Below are 19526 nucleotides of genomic sequence, written 5' to 3' on the forward strand. Positions count from 1 at the left end.
GAAGGATCTATAAAACCTTTCCTGGGGAACTTAGTCGTCACAGAGAATCTGTCATTTGTTCTGTCAGAGCTTCTGCCTCTCTCTGACACTCTCTCTCTCTCTCTCTCACACACACACACACACACACACACACACACACACACACACACACACACACACACACACACACACACACACACACACACACACACACACACACACACACACACACACACACACACACACACACACACACACACACACACACACACACACACACACACACACACACACTAGCATACAACAGGAGTCCATAAGAGCTAATGGGTGTGCTGAATTGTTAAATTGGGTTTTTAACTAGCTTTTCACCTAGCATTTCCCTAGTTTTGTATTTTTTACTTGTAACCCCATTTCATAATTATATCCTTCCCCCCATTTTTCCTCTTCCTGCTGCCCGCACCACACACAGACACATACACAAGCATTTTTTTGTCTTTTTTGACTGCTCTGTATGATAAAGAAGTAATCTTAAGATTAAAATTTAGATAAGTAAGTGACCAAAGATTATAATGTAAAGTTTATATTAAAATATTTATAAAAGGCATTGTTTTACACTTACCTGTATAATATGATTCATATTGGGTTTTTAGAATTTTTATAAGCAAAAGATTACATTTTTAAGCAATGAATTTAAAACTAACTTTTTGGTTGATCATGTGATCTAATTTTTATTAATGTCTATTTTTATAGCATCAAAAATAGAAACATTGGTATTTTTGCGTTTTTTCCAATATTGTGTTACGAAAATTTTCAAATATGCAAACAAGTTGAAAGAGTTGAACAGTAGACCACTATATCCCACCAAGAGTCTACAATTAACATTTTAATATATCTGCTTTATCACAGATTAATCATTCTATCTCCTTATTCACTGATTTGTCTTTTTTTATTCATTTTCAGTAGGGTACCAATTTTATCACCCCCAAATACTTCATTAGGTAGAATTCAGTTTTCCTTCTGTTTATGATTCTTTGTTATTTTGGCATTTGGAACCTAAAGATGACAACTTTAATTTTTATAATAGCTGTATTTTTTTCCTAAATAATGACATAAGTCAGGCTTCAGGCTATGAAACTCTCTTGGCAAATAATGGACTAATTTGGATATTTTTTTTTTTTTTTTTTTTTTTTGCGGTACGCGGGCCTCTCACTGTTGTGGCCTCTCCCGTTGCAGAGCACAGGCTCCGGACGCGCAGGCTCAGCAGCTATGGCTCACGGGCCCAGCCGCTCCGCGGCATGTGGGCTCTTCCCGGACCGGGCCACAAACCCGTGTCCCCTGCATTGGCAGGCAGACTCTCAACCACTACGCCACCAGGGAAGCCCCTGGATAATTTTTTTCTAATAAATTAAAAGTCTAATTGCATATAACTTGCTTTATTTTACTTAACATCAATTTTTGAAGAATTAGAGATCTTAAGAAGTTAATGTAAGAATTTTAAAAAGATGAGTGGAAATTTGGATCTGATAAAGATTATTTTAGAAAAAAGATTGGTGGAATTATCACTACTTTAACTCTTAGTTGACTTCCATTTGGATGTCAGTGTTCCTATTTTTAATCAGCGGTCTGTTATATATATAATTTAAAATGTGATTAGGATTAAAAACTGTTTAAAACTGTATGCTGGGTACAAACTCACTGAGCCCTGAGCCCACCCATCTAATTTCCATTTATTTCTAGGCATGCTCATTCCACATGTTCACTCAAGCTGTTCAATTTTAATAGGAAAAGAATATAAATAGTTCATTAAAAAAAATAATAGATATTAAAGTGGTCATGGAGACACCTTCATGAAATAACAACATCAAAATTAGCCCTTGGTAGTAACTGGGAGTCCGCCTTTGCGAAATGCCATACCTCAGAAATGAATCTGTCGTTCTTCACCTTCATAGCCATTCGAGAGTGGTCTTAGAGCTTCTGTCGTGGCCTGTTTTATAATCAGAGGTGCCCCATCCTTCCTCTGCTCCATGTGGGGAGTACAGGTAGTTGAGCCTCTCCAGAATGGCCACCAGTTAAGTCTGGCAGAGACTGATTTTCTCTCTCCAGATTGAAGATGTCAGTTTTGCAGAACTGGGTGATCACATATCTGTGCTGAGCTCTGGTTTTGGAAGGGTACAGAGCAGCTGTGGTTCTCTGATTACAGTGAAGAGCCAGGCTTTGTTAAAGGCTGTGATAGGAAGGGGAGTGGAAACCAGAAGAACGTGTAAAAGACTTTGATTCCTGTCTTTTGAATAAATCCTATTTCAAAGGCCAGTCCTAATGCCATCGATATAGTTTTATATAAGAGAGAAAACAACCAGAAAATGGCTTCTTAGAACAATGGGTTCAGGTTAATTAAAATTGCTGTAGTTTATTTAATTTGAAATCTGTGCTGTCTTTGAGTCAGCTGTGAGTGAATCCCATAGAAAAGTCAGCTTGAACTGACTTGATGTGACTTTTGTTCTTTACATTTAAAAAATGTTTCCATTTAAGATTTTTTTTTTCTCTCTTTAAGGACCTGGGAAGAGCCAACAAACGGAAGCCCAAGGTGAGTGCACCATGTGTGACCCTGCCCCAGCCTCTGTGTAGCTTCCGTGTCTAGTCAGCTCAGAGCCTAGTAGAAATCTTGAGTGATATCTTATGACTTAAAGTTTTCTATTCTATTCTGATTTATACTGGCTTTTTTTTTTTAATGTGTTGTAGCCTCCAGCACCGGAAGATATTGCAATAATTTGCTTCACAAGTGGCACTACAGGTCAGTTTTGAAAAGGAATTATTTCTGAGTGGTATCTGGAAGTGTATATTCCCTGCCTCTTCTTGTGGATGACTTATTCGAGCTATAGATGGACTAGAAGCAGAAGAGACAGAAGTGTTCACGCCTGTCTTACGGTAGCTCTATAAGACGTTCCCAGAATCTGAGCATGTCCTCAAACATTTATGAAAGGTCACAGTAGGATCACCCGTCTTCCTAGGACAAAGTGTATCCATGGTTTCCAGAAATAAAATCCCTGGATTTTCTTCTCTTACTGCTACATACACCCTCTAAAACTTGCCCATATTAGTAAAGATGGTTTAAAGTAATAAGTTTCATTTTAAAGGATTGCAGATTGCTCAGGAATTTAATGTGACTCACTTTTGGCCTTCATGGGTGTACCTCACACTACAGGCATCAGAGGCTCTAATGATATGGGGTTTCTGGGCTTCTGTCATGTCCGTCATTCTTGGATGGAGTTTCTGTCCTCTAACTTTGTTCTGTTCATATGTGTTCACAGGCAACCCCAAAGGAGCACTGATCACCCATCGAAATGTAGTGAGCGATTGTTCAGCATTTGTTAAAATAACAGAGGTAAACTTTGGGGATATTGTCATCTTTCTTCATATCCATTGGTTGGCATCAGGCCTCAAGAATGAAGGTGGTAAAAGCCCCACTATCATGTTAGGCATGGGCTGTATTTGAAACAGTGTCTGAAATATAGATAAGGTCTGAGCTTTCATACACTCACCTTCTCCCAAACAGTTTTCACTGTGGACCTAATCCCCAACTCCTGCTGTGACCGTTAAGATGAATTGACAGAATTTATTACATCTTTCATATGGTAAAACTGTATGTGGATGCTGCTCTATAACTGTTTCCAGGGAAGGTCAGAGAAGAACTGACTGTCTGGTTTTTATCTCCTAGTTGAGTATGGAAAAGAATTAATTTCTTTAAGTTGACAAAGAAATGTTAAATGCTGCTGAAGGTTTTTTGGATTATTATTGTTTTTATTATTTATTATGCTTGATGTGATTTGGCTTCCACTTTATAAGAAGGATTAAAGCCTCAAACTTTAGTTATTTCCTATAACCTTAAAGTTTGCTTTGTAAGTATCTTAGTCTGCCTGGGCTGCCGCAACAAAATAACACAGACTGGATGGCTTAAACAACAGACATGTACTTTCTCGCGGTTTTGGAGGGTAGAAGTCCATGACCGAGGTGCCAGCAGGTCTGGTTCTGGTGAAGGCTCCCTTGGCTTGTAGACCGCAGGCTCCTCACCACCCCTCTCCCCAGCCTCTCCTCTGTTTGCATACGGAGAACAAGAGAGAGGTTTCTGGTGTTTCTTCCTGTTCTTACAAGGGCACCAGCCCTATTGGATCAGGGCCCCACCCTCATGACCTCATTTAACCTTAATGACCTTCCCTGTCTCCAAATACAGTCACTTTGGGGGCTAGGGCTTTAACATATGACTTTGAGGGGGGTGGTCACAATTCAGTCTGTAACACCAAAGTCTCTTTCAAAGTGCCTTTTTTTTTTTTTTTTTTTTTTTTTTCTTTTTGCGGTATGTGGGCCTCTCACTGCTGTGGCCTCTCCCGTTGCGGAGCACAGGCTCTAGACGCGCAGGCCCAGCGGCCATGGCTCACGGGCCCAGCCGCTCCGCGGCATGTGGGATCCTCCCAGACCGGGGCACGAACCCGTATCCCCTGCATCGGCAGGCGGACTCTCAACCACTGCGCCACCAGGGAGGCCCCAAAGTGCCTTTTAAAAAAGTACTTATTGAATAATATAATGAATGCCTTTCCCTCATATCCTTTGCACACTTTTACATAATTTGCTTTTGCAAATTACATGTCTCTGGGAGGGCTCCATATGGTCTACTTTTTGTGGTAGGAGCCTGTGCTTAATGGTTTTGGGGAATGGGCACCTTTGGCGACTGCAGAAGCTCGATCTCACTTTCACTTATACTTACACTTTCTTAATCCTGTTGGTATATACTTTCTAAACAGAGTTCAACATTTAGTACCTTACCAAGTGAAATTTTAATTTCCTTACTGACCTTCAAAGAAAACTTAAAATTCATGAATCATTGCAGTAAATGTTTACAGTTAATGTTAATATTAAGATTAATAATTCATAATTTATAATAATAAAATGGAAAATTCCTGGAAATTCTAATGCTTTTCTGCCTGCCTGGTGTCTTTGCTTTCCAGGGTGCATTCACTCCTTCCTCAGATGATACTCTGATCTCTTTCTTGCCTCTCGCCCACATGTTTGAGAAAGTTGTAGAGGTAGGCACTGAGTTTTATTTTGTTTGTGCACATGTGTTTGGTTGTGTTCTGCTAAGTTGTTGTGTTTTACAGAAAGCACTTGTCTTGAATGCCAGTGACACAGACATTCCATTTTTACCATTGCACACATGCATGAGTGGTTCATGCAGATAAGTTTGAGTGTGCAGACTGTCCTCTATGTAGAGAGTTCTTTGCTCAGACCCATTTTAGAAATTGAGCTAATTATTTAAGAGTATAATTTTTTTTCTGGGTCCAGATACTTGAACTTTAATACTCATTTTAAAATTGGAAACTCAGACTTTTGAAGGACATGAATATGGACATGAATTCAGAAAGATGAGCTGTGAATGTAGAATTTTTATGAATACCATCCCACAAAGGCTGGTGAGGCTTCAGTTCTGTAAGAAGTCTCTATTTTTTTTTTTTTTGGCCACGCCATGCGGCTTGTGGGATCTTAGTACCCCAACCAGGGATCGAACCCGTACTCTCTGCAGTGGAAGGTGCGGAGTCCTAACCACTGGACCACCACGTAAGTCCCAGAAGTCTCTATTTTTGACTGTGCTTGTTCGTAAGGCACAAGTTGACTTCAGACTCATTTTTTCAGCAATATTCCAAGTGCCTTTGGCAAAGCGGGATGATCTTCAGCTGACCTCTGCCTGAGCTCCTCATACACGAGTGTGTGCCTAATTTAAAAACTGACCAAGAACCATCTTTTTTCCTTCTTGGACAGTTTTGGATTGTACACTTATAGGAGAAACAGTGAGCACTGCTCACTCATTTAATGAATGTTCACGGAGCACCAGCTGGGTTGCAGGTACTGGGCAAGTATTAGAGAGAGAGGGGCGGCTGATAAAATCCCGGCCCTTTGACTAGCTGCCGCCCTGTAGGATTCACTTCCCCCAAAGGATCAAGGATCTTCCATCTGATACTTGTGTCTCCTGCACACCTCAGGAGACCTTGTGAGTTTACAGAGTGATTGCAGACATGTTGACAGTGGACCGTAAGTACCTAACTAGTTTTCAAAGTGTGCCCAGGAGGCAGACCACACTGAACAGAAACCTCCGAGCTTTAATTTTTAAACAATGAACCTTTCTAGTTGTTTCTGCTTTCAAGCCTGAGACCGTTTGTACTTCCGTTGCATCATCTCTTGAATCTCTCTTTCTTTTTAAAATTTAAAACAGGCAGACTCTTTGTCAAGTGCCTGTGGCTTGCCAGTGCAGCTTGCATCAGACAGGAAAAAATGCAGGCACTAGGTTATAGCCGAATGCAAACTGCTGTGGTATAGATGGCCTAGGGCCTCAGCCGCAGCGTATTCTGACTACTCAGAATTTTTTAGTTAGATTCAAATAGAAGAGATGAGACTTTAAAAAGCTAAGGCAAGTAGCTAAGTTTTTTTGATGAGAATAAGTTAGACCTAAAGTTTCTGGAAGGCTAAAAATACTTGGGTTATCGAATACCATGTCATTCATTCAGCAGATATTTATTATTGAAGCTAAAATAGCAGAACCTCTCTGATCATCACTGAAAACCACATTCCCTGGTTTCTTACTAGTCCCTTTATCTTCAGGGTAAGCAAGAGCAATGCCACATTCCCGTGTTGTACAAGGACCCAAGGACACAAGAACATTGTTTTAAAAGCTCCCTACATTTAGGAACTTTATGATTTCTGGAAGCTGGTCTGAAATGCTAAAACTGGAGCCTTGTGTGTCTGTGTGTGTTGTGTAATCCCTGCTGCAATGATGACATGTTGGATATTTCTGTTTACCTCTCTAGTGTGTGATGCTGAGTCACGGAGCTAAAATAGGATTTTTCCAAGGAGATATCAGGCTGCTTATGGATGATCTCAAGACCCTTCAACCCACCATCTTCCCTGTGGTCCCCAGACTGCTGAACCGGATATTTGACCGAGTAAGTGCCAAGCGAAGAGCAGGGGCAGAGCTCCGGACCTTGAGTCCAAGACTGTGTGTGACCATGGCCACTGCCCTTACTCTCTCGAGGGACTGCAGTTTACCCCTCTGCTAATAAACCTGAGTGCGTTTACCTCCCAGAGCTGTGAGTGAGGGTTATAAGAGAGAGCGCCTATGGACACACCTTGTAAACTGGAAGGCACAATACAGGTGTGAGGTGGAGGTGGTTTTATTTTCACGATAAACGCTTTGAGCCTCTGTTTTCTCATCTTTACAGTGGACTATTACCTCCTCCATCTCATAAAGATGCTAATTACATCATATGAAAAGGCTTTATAAATTGTAAAGCTCCACTGCATGAAAAATATTACTTACTTAGCCACCCTGAGAGACGTGACTAAACCAAGCCAGGGACCAAGAGGAGGTGGTGAGCCTTTAGAGCACAGACCCCACAGCTGGGGCAGAACCCCGTGTGGTGTGAGCAGTCTCCAGAATGAATTTGGACTGGGTGGTTCTAATACTCTTTATTTTGAGACATGGCTTTCGTCATCTATGAGAACCTTCTCATTTTTTTTTAAATTTATTTATTTTTGGCTGCATTGGGTCTTCGTTGCTGCCCACGGGCTTTCTCTAGTTGCGACAAGCGGGGGCTACTCTTTGCTGTGGTGCACAGGCTTCTCATTGTGGTGGCTTCTCTTGTTGTGGAGCATGGGCTCTAGGCACGCGGGCTTCAGTAGCTGTGGCGTGCAGGCTCAGTAGTTGTGGCACGTGGGTTCAGTAGTTGTGGCACGCGAGCTGTAAAGTGCAGGCTCAGTAGTTGTGGCGCACGGGCTTAGTTGCTCTGCGGCATGTGGAATCTTCCAGACCAGGGATCGAACCTGTGTCCCCTGCATTGTCAGGCAGATTCTTAACCACTGTGCCACAAGGGAGGTGCCAACCTTCTCAATTTCTTAATAGTTCTTTTTTAAAAAACTGTAAAACAGCTTTATTGAGACATAATTCACATTACATGCAATTCACCCATTAAGTGTACAATTCAAAGGATTTTAGTACATTCACAGAGTTCTGCAACCATTATTACAGTCCATTTTAGAACATTTTTATCATCTCAAAACGAATGTGGTATCATACTCCACCCGGCTACCTCCCTCCACCCCCCAAAAAACTCATCTACTTTCTGAATCTATAGATTTCCCTATTCTGGATTTTCATGCGAATGGAATCATGCAATATTCTTTTGTTGCTGGCTTCTTTTGCTTAGTATGCTTTCAAGGTCCATCTATGTCATAGCATGCATCCATACTTCATTCCTTTTAATGGCCAAATAATATTCCACTGCATGGATACAACACATTTTATTTATCCATCCATCCATTGATGGGCATTTGGGTTGTTTCCGCTTTTTGGCTATTATGAATAATGCTGCTGTGAACATTCACGGGCAAGAGGCTGTGCGGACATGTGTTTTCATTCTCTCGGGTATGTGCCTAGGAGCAGAATTGCTAGTCATACAGTAACTCTGTGTTTAACTGAGGAACCGCTGGTCTATTTTCTAAAGCAGCTGCACCATTTTACATTCCCACCAGCAGTGTATGAGGGTTCCAGTTTCTCTACATTTTCATTGACACTTGTTATTGTCTGACTTCTTATTATCTCGCCATCCTACTTATTGTGAAACCTTCTTGCTTCTTGACTTATTAGATTTTTGCTCAGGCAAACACCACGCTGAAGCGATGGCTGTTGGACTTTGCCTCCAAGAGGAAAGAAGCCGAGCTTCGCAGTGGCATCATTAGAAACAACAGCCTGTGGGATAAGTTGATCTTCCACAAAATACAGGTAGCACATTGACTCACAACAGTTATTTGTCATGTAAACTCCTTTGCATTTCAAACTTTCTGTGAGGGCTCTTTTTTTTTTTTTCAATTGAAGTATAGTTGATGTACAATATTATATAAGTTACAGGTGTACAATATAGTAATTCACAATTTTTAAAGATTATACTCCATTTATAGCTATTATAAAATATTGGCTATATTCCCCATGTTGTGCAATATATCTTTGTAGCTTATTTTATACCTAATAGTTTGTACCTCTTAATCCCCTACCCCTATATTGTGTGAGGGCTGTTTTTAAAAGAGAAGGTAAGAGACAGAATTTCTGGCACATTTCTAAAAACTAAGGACAAAGCCATTAGCAAAACCTCAGTGTCAAAGGTAAGTCTGAACAGTGTTTAGCTATCCAGGGCAGAAAATGAATCAGGTAGCATAGCCTTTCTGATTCTCCATTTTGTTTTACCGTTCTGGAACTCTTGAGGTATTCTTTATCAGAATAAAGATAAAGAATATGGAATAATAAAGAATATGGAATAATATTATGTCCTCCAGAAGGTGGTGGTTGCCATAAACCCACGACACTCTTGTTCTAATTCCTTAAAACACCTGCAGGTATAGAGGTGTTGCTTTATTTTCCACACCTGTTGAGAGTGAATGGAGTGGTTTCGGGTGGAACCAAACTCCAGTCAGGTGTCCCCCTTGGGGTGCCTGTGCGTCGTTGGGCGCAGTGAGTTCTGTGCAGCCTGCAGACAAGGAGCTGGTGGGTTAGAGTATTGGGGTTCCCAGAAGGAATCTTTGAGAAGCCCGCCACCTTCCAGTCACTTGCCCCTCACCCTCTCCCCTCTCCCTGCCTTGCAAGTCGAGCCTGGGAGGAAAAGTACGGCTGATGATCACAGGAGCAGCGCCCGTGTCCGCCACCGTGCTGACCTTCCTGAGAGCCGCGCTGGGCTGCCAGGTGAGGTGCCTCCCTCTGCACCTCCCTCTGGGCTCGGACTGAGTCATGCCCAGGAGTCTGCTTTCCAAAAGGCACTCTTCTTCTCCGTGTGCCGTATTTTTGTTAAGATCATGTTATTCCTAGATTGCTTGGAGAAAGGGGTATAGGCACACCTCGGAGATACTGCAGGTTCAGTTCCAGACCACTGCAATAAAGCCAATATTGCAACAAAGCCAATACCGCAGTAAAGCCAGTCACGTGAACTTTTTGGTTTCCCGGTGCATATAAAAGTAATGTTTACACTAGTCTGTAGTCTGTTAAGTGTGCAATAGTATTATGTCTAAAAAGCAATGTATATATCTTAATTTAAAAATACTTCATTGCTAACTGTCATCTGACAACGCAGCGTTGCCACAAACCTCCAATTCGTAAGAAATGCAGTATCTGCAAAGCGAATAAAATGAGGTGTGCCTGTATATATCTTTTACCCCAGGCAGAATATGCGTTTGTGTCTACCACTGGGTAATTTTCTCTAGGGTAAGGCACAAAAGATGCCTTTAGATCAGGTGTGAGGGCATGGGGGTTGGCAGTAAGTGATAAGGCGACCTGCAAAGCATGCAGAGACCCTTTCTTAAAGGGGAGGGGGAGCCAGCACAGCCTGGGTGATAAGTAGCCGAGCCGAAGGAGCGAGTGAGTCCCTGGGCAGGTGGTGCACGGCGTGACCTGTGAATGACGTTGTCTCCTATGTGGGTGAATACGTTGGGTGCTGTAATAAAGCGTGTTGTAGTGTATCGGCTGAGGTTACCAAACGAGCTAGAGGAGCTTAGTTACTGAGCACTTGCAGCAGAGGTGTGACTGTGCCCCTCTCTTCCTGTCCCGTCTCTTGGTGACCCAGTTCTACGAAGGCTATGGACAGACCGAGTGCACTGCCGGGTGCTGCCTGACTGTGCCTGGGGACTGGACCGCAGGTATGACGGCAGGACTTTCCTTACTGGGATCTTACTTTGGGCATTGGAATTACTGGAACTGGGTTAATAAACCAACCTAAACAAGTGCTGTGTCTCTGATGATTAGGCCTTGAGGTCAACAATCTTGGAAACCAGAGGGCCCTGTGGCAGAGTGGGATGTGACTTTGAGGCTCTGACTGTCAATCTGGGTGGGTGGCAACAGAGACTTACATAGATCCTGAAGCTCACATCTAGAGATGGTGCTCTTTATACCAGGTTCAGAATGTTTGGCCCAACAGAGCTTTCCAGGAATTGATTGGGGCCTAAGTGTTTGCTGGTAAATTTTAATTAAATTTCCAGAGACTCCAGACAGAAATAAACACAAGTCCTTTGTCCCAAAAGGGAAAAACAGAGGAGGACAAACTGTCCTGCATGAGGTGTTTTGCGTCAGGAGTTGATGATGCATATTATATGTGCTTCATCCCAGCATCCCTGTGAGAGAAGCCCTGTTACCTCTGCAAGGACACGATTGATTGTTGGCTAAAAAGCATGTCAGTAATGTATAAGAATTTACACGGCTTTATGTTTTGGAGCCAGGATTCCAACCCAGGTCTGACCACAAAACTTCTATGCTTTCCCCTGTCCCACACCGGCAGTGTATTCTACACTGTGATAAATAAATTCTGTGATTTGTTTGCTGTTTTACACATATGAGCATCTAGTGACATAGATTCTAGTATCAAGCACTTTCTAGTAGCATAATTCTGCTGCGATTGGCACTAACAGTCTGTGAACCTTTTTCATGGTGTTTGTTTAATTTTTTTTAAAATAAATTTATTTATTTATTTATTTTTGGCTGCGTTGGGTCTTCGTTGCTGCGTGCGGGCTTTTTCTAGTTGTGGCGAGCAGGGGCTACTCTTCATTGTGGTGCGTGGGCTTCTCATTGCGGTGGCTTCTCTTGTTGTGGAGCACAGGCTCTAGGCACATGGGCTTCAGTAGTTGTGGCACATGGGCTCAGTAGTTGTGGCTCATGGGCTCTAGAGCGCAGGCTCGGTAGTTGTGGCACACAGGCTTAGTTGCTCCGCGGCACATGGAATCTCCCCGGACCAGGGATCGGACCCCTGTCCTCTGCATTGGCAGGTGGATTCTTAACCACTGCGCCACCAAGGAAGTCCCTGTTTGTTTAATTTTTAACTCCTGGTCCTTACCGGCTAGAGAATTTGAATAGTGACTTTAAGCTAAAATTATCAAAACATAGGAAGAATGATTTTGTGATACTCTTAAAACTTAGTCTAATATCTGTTATTTTTGTTTTGGGAAAAGAACCCAGTCCTAGCACCCTTTGGCAAGAGAGTTAAGTGAGCTGTGAAAAGAATCCCTGTCCTGTCTTCATAAACTTACATGTAAAACATGTTTGTTTATAATCAAGGGAATAAGGCTGTATTGGTCAGAACCATCGGACCTGTCAAGGTTTGTTCTTATAGAGAACGGGGACGTTACGTCTGTATGAGGGAGAGCAGGGCCATCAGATCATAGGAACTTTCCTAGGTGAAAGTTTCAGGAAACCTGCTTCCAGGTGTTCAAAGAAACCCTGAAAATGAGCAGCCAGATCATTTATACTTTGAAAAATAATTTGGAGCATCAGACTTGGGAAAGCTCCCTAAGAGACTTTTGAATGTCTTTGTCTCTTTTCTAGGAATAAACTCTGTAATTTACCAGGGGGAGACAGGCTGTGATTGCCAAAACCAGAGGTTTATACCCTCTGTCCTCATCGTGAGTGGGCATGTTTGTGATAAAAGTGATCTGTCCGAAGGATACCGGTAGTCACAGTAGGAGTGATCATCTTTTATTTGATATACAGGCCATGTTGGTGCCCCAATGCCTTGCAACATTGTAAAGCTCGTCGATGTGGAAGAAATGAATTACATGGCTGCCAAGGGCGAGGGCGAGGTGAGTGAAATCCCGCAGTCACCCCCTCAATGTGGGCTCCTCCAGCAACCAGCCACCTCTCAGCACCACAGCGCGTAAAGCCACTGAGCTTGGTGTTGCTGGTGACCCTGAGTCACACAGCCTTCTTTTTGACGGTACATTTATGCCTAACTCGCAGGGCGGGTAGGGAGGTGGGGGGCACTAATGCCTGCCTTCTGCTGCCAGCCACGATGGGGCCGTGGGCCCAGGAGGGTACCGAGGCTCCAGGGCCTGAAGTCCTGTCTGCTCATTGCCCTCCATGCCTGTTAGTGAGCTACTGGCTAGAGGAAGGAAGGCCAGATTGCTTTGGGATTTCACCCCCTTTGGGGTTTTCCAGCAGCTCTGATCCAGAGCCTAGGGTGAGCGTGAGTCCTGGAACTTGACTGCAGCCAAGGCCATTATGGAAGGGGAGTGAGGGGTTGGAGGTGCCGCCACGATGCCAGCGGGGCTCTGGTAGCTCCCTCTGCATCTGGCATTCAGGGTCTGGCTAAAGGCTGGGAGACACACACACACACACACACACACGAGTTTTCTCTGGAGAAGCCCCAGTCAGTGCTCTTAACAGATCATCTTTTCCCCCCTCCAGTTTTATTGAGATATAATTGACATCCAGCACGGTGGGAGTTTAAGGTGTACAGCATCATGATTTGACTCGCATATATTGTGAAATGATCACCGCAGTGAGTTTAGTAAACATCCATCATCTCATATAGATACAAAAAAAAGAAGAGATGTGTTTTTTTCCCTTGTGTTGAGAACTCTTTAAGATCTGCTCTCTCAACAACTTTAAAATCTTCCATATGGCTGTGCTAACTGTAGTCGCCATGCAGTACGTGACACCTCTGGTCCTTATTTATCTTATAACTGGATGTTTGTACCTTTCATCCACCTTCTTCCAACTCCCACGCCTCCCTCCCGATCTTTTTCCCTCAGGTATGTGTGAAAGGGGCTAATGTATTTCAAGGCTACTTAAAGGACCCAGCAAACACAGCAGAAGCTCTGGATAAAGACGGCTGGTTGCACACAGGGGACATTGGAAAGTGGTTACCAGTAAGTGGTCCCCTCCCCTGTTCACAGACGCTTTTGTTCCACCGTAGGGAAGAAAAAAAACCCACGTTGCAGTGGCACCCTAACTTTGAAAAAGTTAAAACTGGCACCCTAACTTTCAAATCTGAATGAGATCCTTGCCAGGTAGAGTAATCTTGGTTGTAGGTTCTTCCCTTTCATCACTTTAAGTATATCATGCCACTCCCTTCTGGCTTGTAGAATTTCTGCTGAGAAAGCAGCTGTTAACCTTATGGGAGTTCCCTTGTATGTTATTTGTCGTTTTTCCCTTGCTGCTTTCAATAATTTTTCTTTGTCTTTAATTTTTGCCAATTTGATTACTATGTGTCTTGGCGTGTTTCTCCTTGGGTTTATCCTGTATGGGACTCGCAGCGCTTCCTGGACTTGGGTGTCTATTTCCTTTCCCATGTTAGGGAAGTTTTCGACTATAATCTCTGCAGATATTTTCTCTGGTCCTTTCTCTCTCTCTTCTCCTTCTGGGACCCTTGTAATGCAAATGTTGTTGCGTTTAATGTTGTCCCAGAGGTCCCTTAAGCTGTCTTCCTTTCTTTTCATTCTTTTTTCTTTATTCTGTTCCACAGCAGTGAATTCCACCATTCTGTCTTCCAGGTCACTTATCTGTTCTTCTGCCTCAGTTATTCTGCTATTGATTCCTTCTAATGTAGTTTTCATTTCAGTTATTGTATTGCTCATCTCTGTTTGTTTGTTCTTTAATTCTTCTAGGTCTTTGTTAAACATTTCTTGCATCTTCTTGATCTTTGCCTCCATTCTTTTTCCGAGGTCCTGGATCATCTTCACTATCATTATTGTGAATTCTTTTTCTGGAAGGTTGCCTATCTCCACTTCATTTAGTTGTTTTTCTGGGGTTTTATCTTGTTCCTTCATCTGATACATAGCCCTCTGCCTTGCATCTTGTCTATCTTTCTGTGAATGTGGTTTTTGTTCCACAGGTTGCAGGATCGTAGTTTTCTTGCTTCTGCTGTCTGCCCTCTTTTATGGTGCTTTATACTCCGAAATTTTTATTGTTTTGAAAAATACCCCCCCAATTAATTTCAGAGTACCCAAGCTATTTATTTTTTTTCATAGACATTATGGTACTTCACTGTGGTTCTTTTTTTTCTTTTTCTTAATATTTATTTATTTATTTATTATTGATTTATTTTGGCTACGCTGGGTCTTAGTTGCAGCATGTGGGATCTTTAGTTGCAGCCTGTGGGCTCTCAGTTGTGGCATGCATACAGGATTTAGTTCCCCAACCAGGGATTGAACCCAGACCCCCTACATTGGGAGCTTGGAATCTTACCCACTGGACCACCAGGCAAGTCCACCCAGGCTATTTAGAAATAAATTAAGTCCCTCTTTCCAGACTCAGGAGGGATAAAGTATCCGTTCTAATTCTGTGTCTCTAAGGAGCACATCTCATAATCTCCCTGGACCTCAGTCGGCTCCTTTTGGAAACGGAGGAAAACTGATGTGGGCTGAGAGAACTTTCCAGTGGATGACTCTCTGAAGCGAGAGAGTGGCCTCGGGTGGGGATGGGGGTTTTGTTTACGGGAGATGGGGAGGTGGGAGCTACTGGCATTTGGCGAGTCTGGTCTGGAGATTCTCGCATCCCCACAGTCATCATGGGGGCAGCTGACACCCCCTCCTGCCCCCGCCCTGGAACAGGGACAGAGGGGAGTGAGCTGCTGCCTCTGCAGCCCCTGCTCTGCACAGAGCCCTGTGGGAGGATGAGCGCGTCTCTGCTCTCGAGGACCTTTACCCCATCGAGTGGCCAATTCAGATATGAGACAAAGTGAAGCTTGCTGAGCTGAAGGGAGCAAGTGGGGTGCTCTGGTTGGCTGGGAGTGAGGGGGGCTCCCAAGTCCCTTCTCTGTCTCTCTACTCTGCTCAGTGGCCTGGGGGAGGTTACATAATCTCTCTAAGCCTCAGTTTGCCTCTCTGCAAAATGGGTTAACAGCTGACCCCTGCCAGAGGTTATTAGGATTAAATGATAGGGTACAGGAAATGCCTGCTGCTGAGGGGAAAGCAGCTGCTGGACCTGCTCATAGGCCGCTCCCCGCCCTCCAAACAGAATGGCACCTTGAAGATCATCGACAGGAAAAAGCACATCTTTAAACTGGCACAAGGAGAGTACATAGCTCCAGAGAAGATTGAAAACATCTACCAGCGAAGTGAACCTGTCGCTCAGGTGTTTGTCCACGGAGAGAGCTTGCAGGTACGCACTGCCCCAGCCATGAATTCTGTGGCCGGTGTGGCCTGGGCCTAGAAGTCCAGGGCCTTTCAGTGTGATGGGAAGTTTGCGATGGGTGTGAGTTGACTTTCATGTCTTATGTGCTGGAATATTATCAACATGTTGCTGGTTTTTACTGCTTGGCATTTCTTTTTTTTTTTTTTCATCTATTTTGTAACTGGAAATATGTACCTCTTATTCTTGGCAATTCTTATCCAGAAAAGTTTTTTTCTCTTTAATTTCATATTACCAAGGGAAGTTGGATAGGGGTACCAAGGGAGTGGGTAAAATAAGCTTCTAATTTAATTATGAGGGGAAATATTGATATACAGGTTATAAGAAAGTTTAGAATTTTCAAACATATTAAACCCAACTTATTTATGATATGTCTCCTACGTCATTTTTGAGCAAATGGTGGTTGTGAGCCAACATATCTTAAAGTCCAAAACCAACATCAGTATTGCAATGAAACATCATTTGCTAAAATTTTGGACAGATGGTGGGAAGGAAGAGAAGGGTGTCTGGTTTCCTGAGGGTTAATATTTCTACAAATCTTGAAATTTTCAAATAATTGTGGAAGAATATTTTCTTATAAGAAAGTGAACCTATTTTTCTTCAAGAGTGCACCTATTTTTCTTCGACCTGGAATCATACCCATGCCTCTAATTTTTATTTAGTTTCGTTGTCACTAAATTGTAAAGAGGGCTTCCCTGGTGGCGCAGTTGTTGAGAGTCCACCTGCCGATGCAGGGGACACGGGTTCGTGCCCCGGTCCAGGAGGATCCCACATGCCACGGAGCGGCTAGGCCCGTAGGCCATAGCTGTTGAGCCTGCGCGTCCGGAGCCTGTGCTCCACAACGGGGGAGGCCACAACAGTGAGAGGCCCGCATACCGAAAAAATAAAAATAAAAATAAATAAATAAATAAATTGTAAAGAATGAGGTATTAGAGTTTTTTCTAAATGAATCTGCATACATTTTCTCTTTTTATAAAGCAGTTATCTGATATCTATCCCCTTGTTTGCTTATTTGACCCTGTTTTATTTTTAAAAATATATATAAGAGTAAGTAAAAATTAGGGTTTTATTAGGTTTTTATTTCCAATGGTTCTTTTAAAACATTTATTGCAAAATCCCCAATGCTGTCTATATTGCAGAGGCAGGAGTTAACCTGGGCCGCACGGACTCTGGGGCTGGTAACATGCTCTGAAAAGAGGATCTGTAACTCCCATCAGATTCTCCCAGGGGCCCAGGCTGCAGATAATAAAGAACCACAATTTTAGAGCATCTGGATCAAGCCTTTTAATAACTTAACTTGTCTCTGTTAAAGGCATTTCTCATAGCAATTGTGGTACCAGACATTGAGACGGTAGGTCCCTGGGCCCGGAAGAGAGGCTTTGAAGGCTCCTTTGAAGAGCTGTGCAGAAGCAAGGTAGGTTCGGAAGTGTGCAGCCTACTCCTGACCCGCCCTTCGCATTAAGTGCAAAGTTCAGGGACTCCTGCCACGGGAGTAAGGATCTTACTTTTCTTGCCTTATTAGGGTGTCCAAAAAGCTGTTCTGGAAGACATGGTGAGACTTGGGCAGGATGCTGGCCTAAAACCATTTGAACAGGTAAGACTTGCATCCAAGTGTATGAATTCCTGCAAAACGGGTTTCTGACCGGAGGATGTTTTTTGTGAATATATGATAGAAGAGGATGAGGTGACGTAAAGACATCTGTGCGGAAGGGATAGTGGAGTGGTTTGGCAGGGCAGGGGATTTTTGTTACCAAGGGTATGAATTCTCTTCCCGGAGGTCAGGCTACAATCCTGATTGTGTACTGACAAGAGGCCACTGCCCTTTGCTGAGACAGTGCAGCGGGACCTGGCCTGAGAGGCTGGCTTGAATCGCCCAGAAGGGTCTTTATCCCTTGGGAAGCTTAAGTGCTTTTTAGACTCAGGTGGCCTCCGTTCTCCTTCCCTCCTTTGACTGCCTGGTTTCTTTGCAGGTCAAAGGTATTTGTCTCCACCCTGAATTATTCTCTGTCGACAACGGCCTTCTGACCCCAACGATGAAGGCTAAAAGGCCAGAGCTTCGGAATTATTTCAGGTCACAGATCGATGAACTTTATTCCACCATCAAAATCTAATGCGAGGAAGGAAGCTGGGAAGAGGCCGTATGCCTCTGCGGTCTTCTCCTGCCCATGGCCTCAGTGGGTAGTTTTGACAACAGCAAATAGGGAAGGAGCGTCTTTGTCTGCCTCGTGCGTTCAGATTCTCGTCATAGGAAGCTTAGAGGGAATGGAACACTGCCTTATGGTCACCTCGCATTGCAGACCATGTTCACGGTGATATACAATTTCCAAAATGAGCCTTAAAAAAATTGTAAAGGGGAAACTATAAATGTGCTAAGTTATTTACGACTTCCTCAGTTTAAAAAGAGGGTGAAAACTTGTCTCCCTTTTTTGCTAACCAAGTGGTTAGGACTTTGCTATTTCTGAGATGTCTGCTACTTGCTGCAAATTCTGCAGGTGTCTGCTGCTCTGAAGAGTCCCGTGCACTGGAGGGGACCGTCCCTTATAAACAAGAACTGTCCCAGCTGCAGGAGGTCGCAAGTGGACCAGAGGTTTTTTTTTAATCCCTGCCACCGTCCCCTCCCCATCTCACGTGACCCTTCTGATTAACCCCTGTCACCCCTGTCGGAGCAGAGGATGGACCTAACTCATAACAGCGCAGGTATGGACGGGCGGCTGCTCACCAGAGCGGGTGGATTCTGGCGTCCACAGAGCAGAACATTCGCTGACCCTCTTCTCCAGACCCAATTCCCTCCCTCTGTCCCTTCCCAGGGGTTATTTTAAAATCTGCCTTAGACTCTGCAGTGAAGACAAGCATTTCAACAAGGAAACAATTACCTGGATCAGCCATGTTCAACTGTGACGCCTGAAGAACCGTCCACTTTATCTTCACTGAAGCCGTCGCTCTGTCTGTGATGGTTTTTAATGTGGTTTTCATATCAGAAGAGTATGTTGTGATTAAGTGGCTTTTTTTCCCCAGAATAAACTCTCAGGCAAGGCATGTCTTTAAAAATATTAAGGAAGTAGATGCACTTGGGTACTTATTGAAATGGACGGTAATTAATAAATGCTCTTCTATCATAATGCTACCTGACTTCTATGAAATGTATTTGACAAGCCAAAGTTCTAAGACATAGGAATCTGGAAAACTCATTTCCTGGGATTAACTTCTCAAGAGATTTTTTTTTTAAGTTAATTTGGGAAATTAACAGCATTTCACTTTACTGCAAGTCTTTGCCACACGTGACTGAATTTAGTTGTCATTTATATGTTGAAAGCAGTTGTTTGTGGATATGTGGCTACCTGTATTATACAAGCACAACAGGGTTTGCCCTACAGAGTTGTCGTTGTAATAACGCTATTTGGTAGCCTAGCTTCATACGTGCGTTCTTAATTGCACAAGAAGTCAATAACTTGTCACAATGGGGTTTTGAATGTGTGCTGTAAGTGTTGGCTATTTCTATGTTTTATAAACCAAAACAGAATTTCCAAAAACAATGAAGGAAACCAAAATAAATATTTCTGCATTTCAA

At 43.2% G+C, this 19526-nt stretch overlaps 1 protein-coding gene across 1 annotated transcript in view; it reads left to right on the forward strand.

Annotated features, from left to right (window-relative positions):
- The window catches only part of ACSL1 (acyl-CoA synthetase long chain family member 1), a 65318-nt gene extending 45792 nt beyond the window's left edge, over positions 1 to 19526 (forward strand). The window contains exons 8-21 of the mRNA XM_081221175.1: positions 2531 to 2563; positions 2719 to 2770; positions 3288 to 3361; positions 4980 to 5057; positions 6831 to 6965; positions 8666 to 8800; positions 9656 to 9751; positions 10626 to 10698; positions 12539 to 12627; positions 13579 to 13695; positions 15785 to 15928; positions 17271 to 17372; positions 17481 to 17552; positions 17929 to 19526. Coding sequence (XP_081077301.1) covers positions 2531 to 2563; positions 2719 to 2770; positions 3288 to 3361; positions 4980 to 5057; positions 6831 to 6965; positions 8666 to 8800; positions 9656 to 9751; positions 10626 to 10698; positions 12539 to 12627; positions 13579 to 13695; positions 15785 to 15928; positions 17271 to 17372; positions 17481 to 17552; positions 17929 to 18069 — 1341 coding nt within the window. The 3' untranslated portion in view covers positions 18070 to 19526. The remainder of the gene's footprint in view (positions 1 to 2530; positions 2564 to 2718; positions 2771 to 3287; positions 3362 to 4979; positions 5058 to 6830; positions 6966 to 8665; positions 8801 to 9655; positions 9752 to 10625; positions 10699 to 12538; positions 12628 to 13578; positions 13696 to 15784; positions 15929 to 17270; positions 17373 to 17480; positions 17553 to 17928) is intronic.

Source organism: Mesoplodon bidens (assembly GCF_964165515.1).
Source record: "Mesoplodon bidens genome assembly, chromosome: 20".
Classification (NCBI taxonomy): Eukaryota; Metazoa; Chordata; class Mammalia; order Artiodactyla; family Ziphiidae; genus Mesoplodon; species Mesoplodon bidens.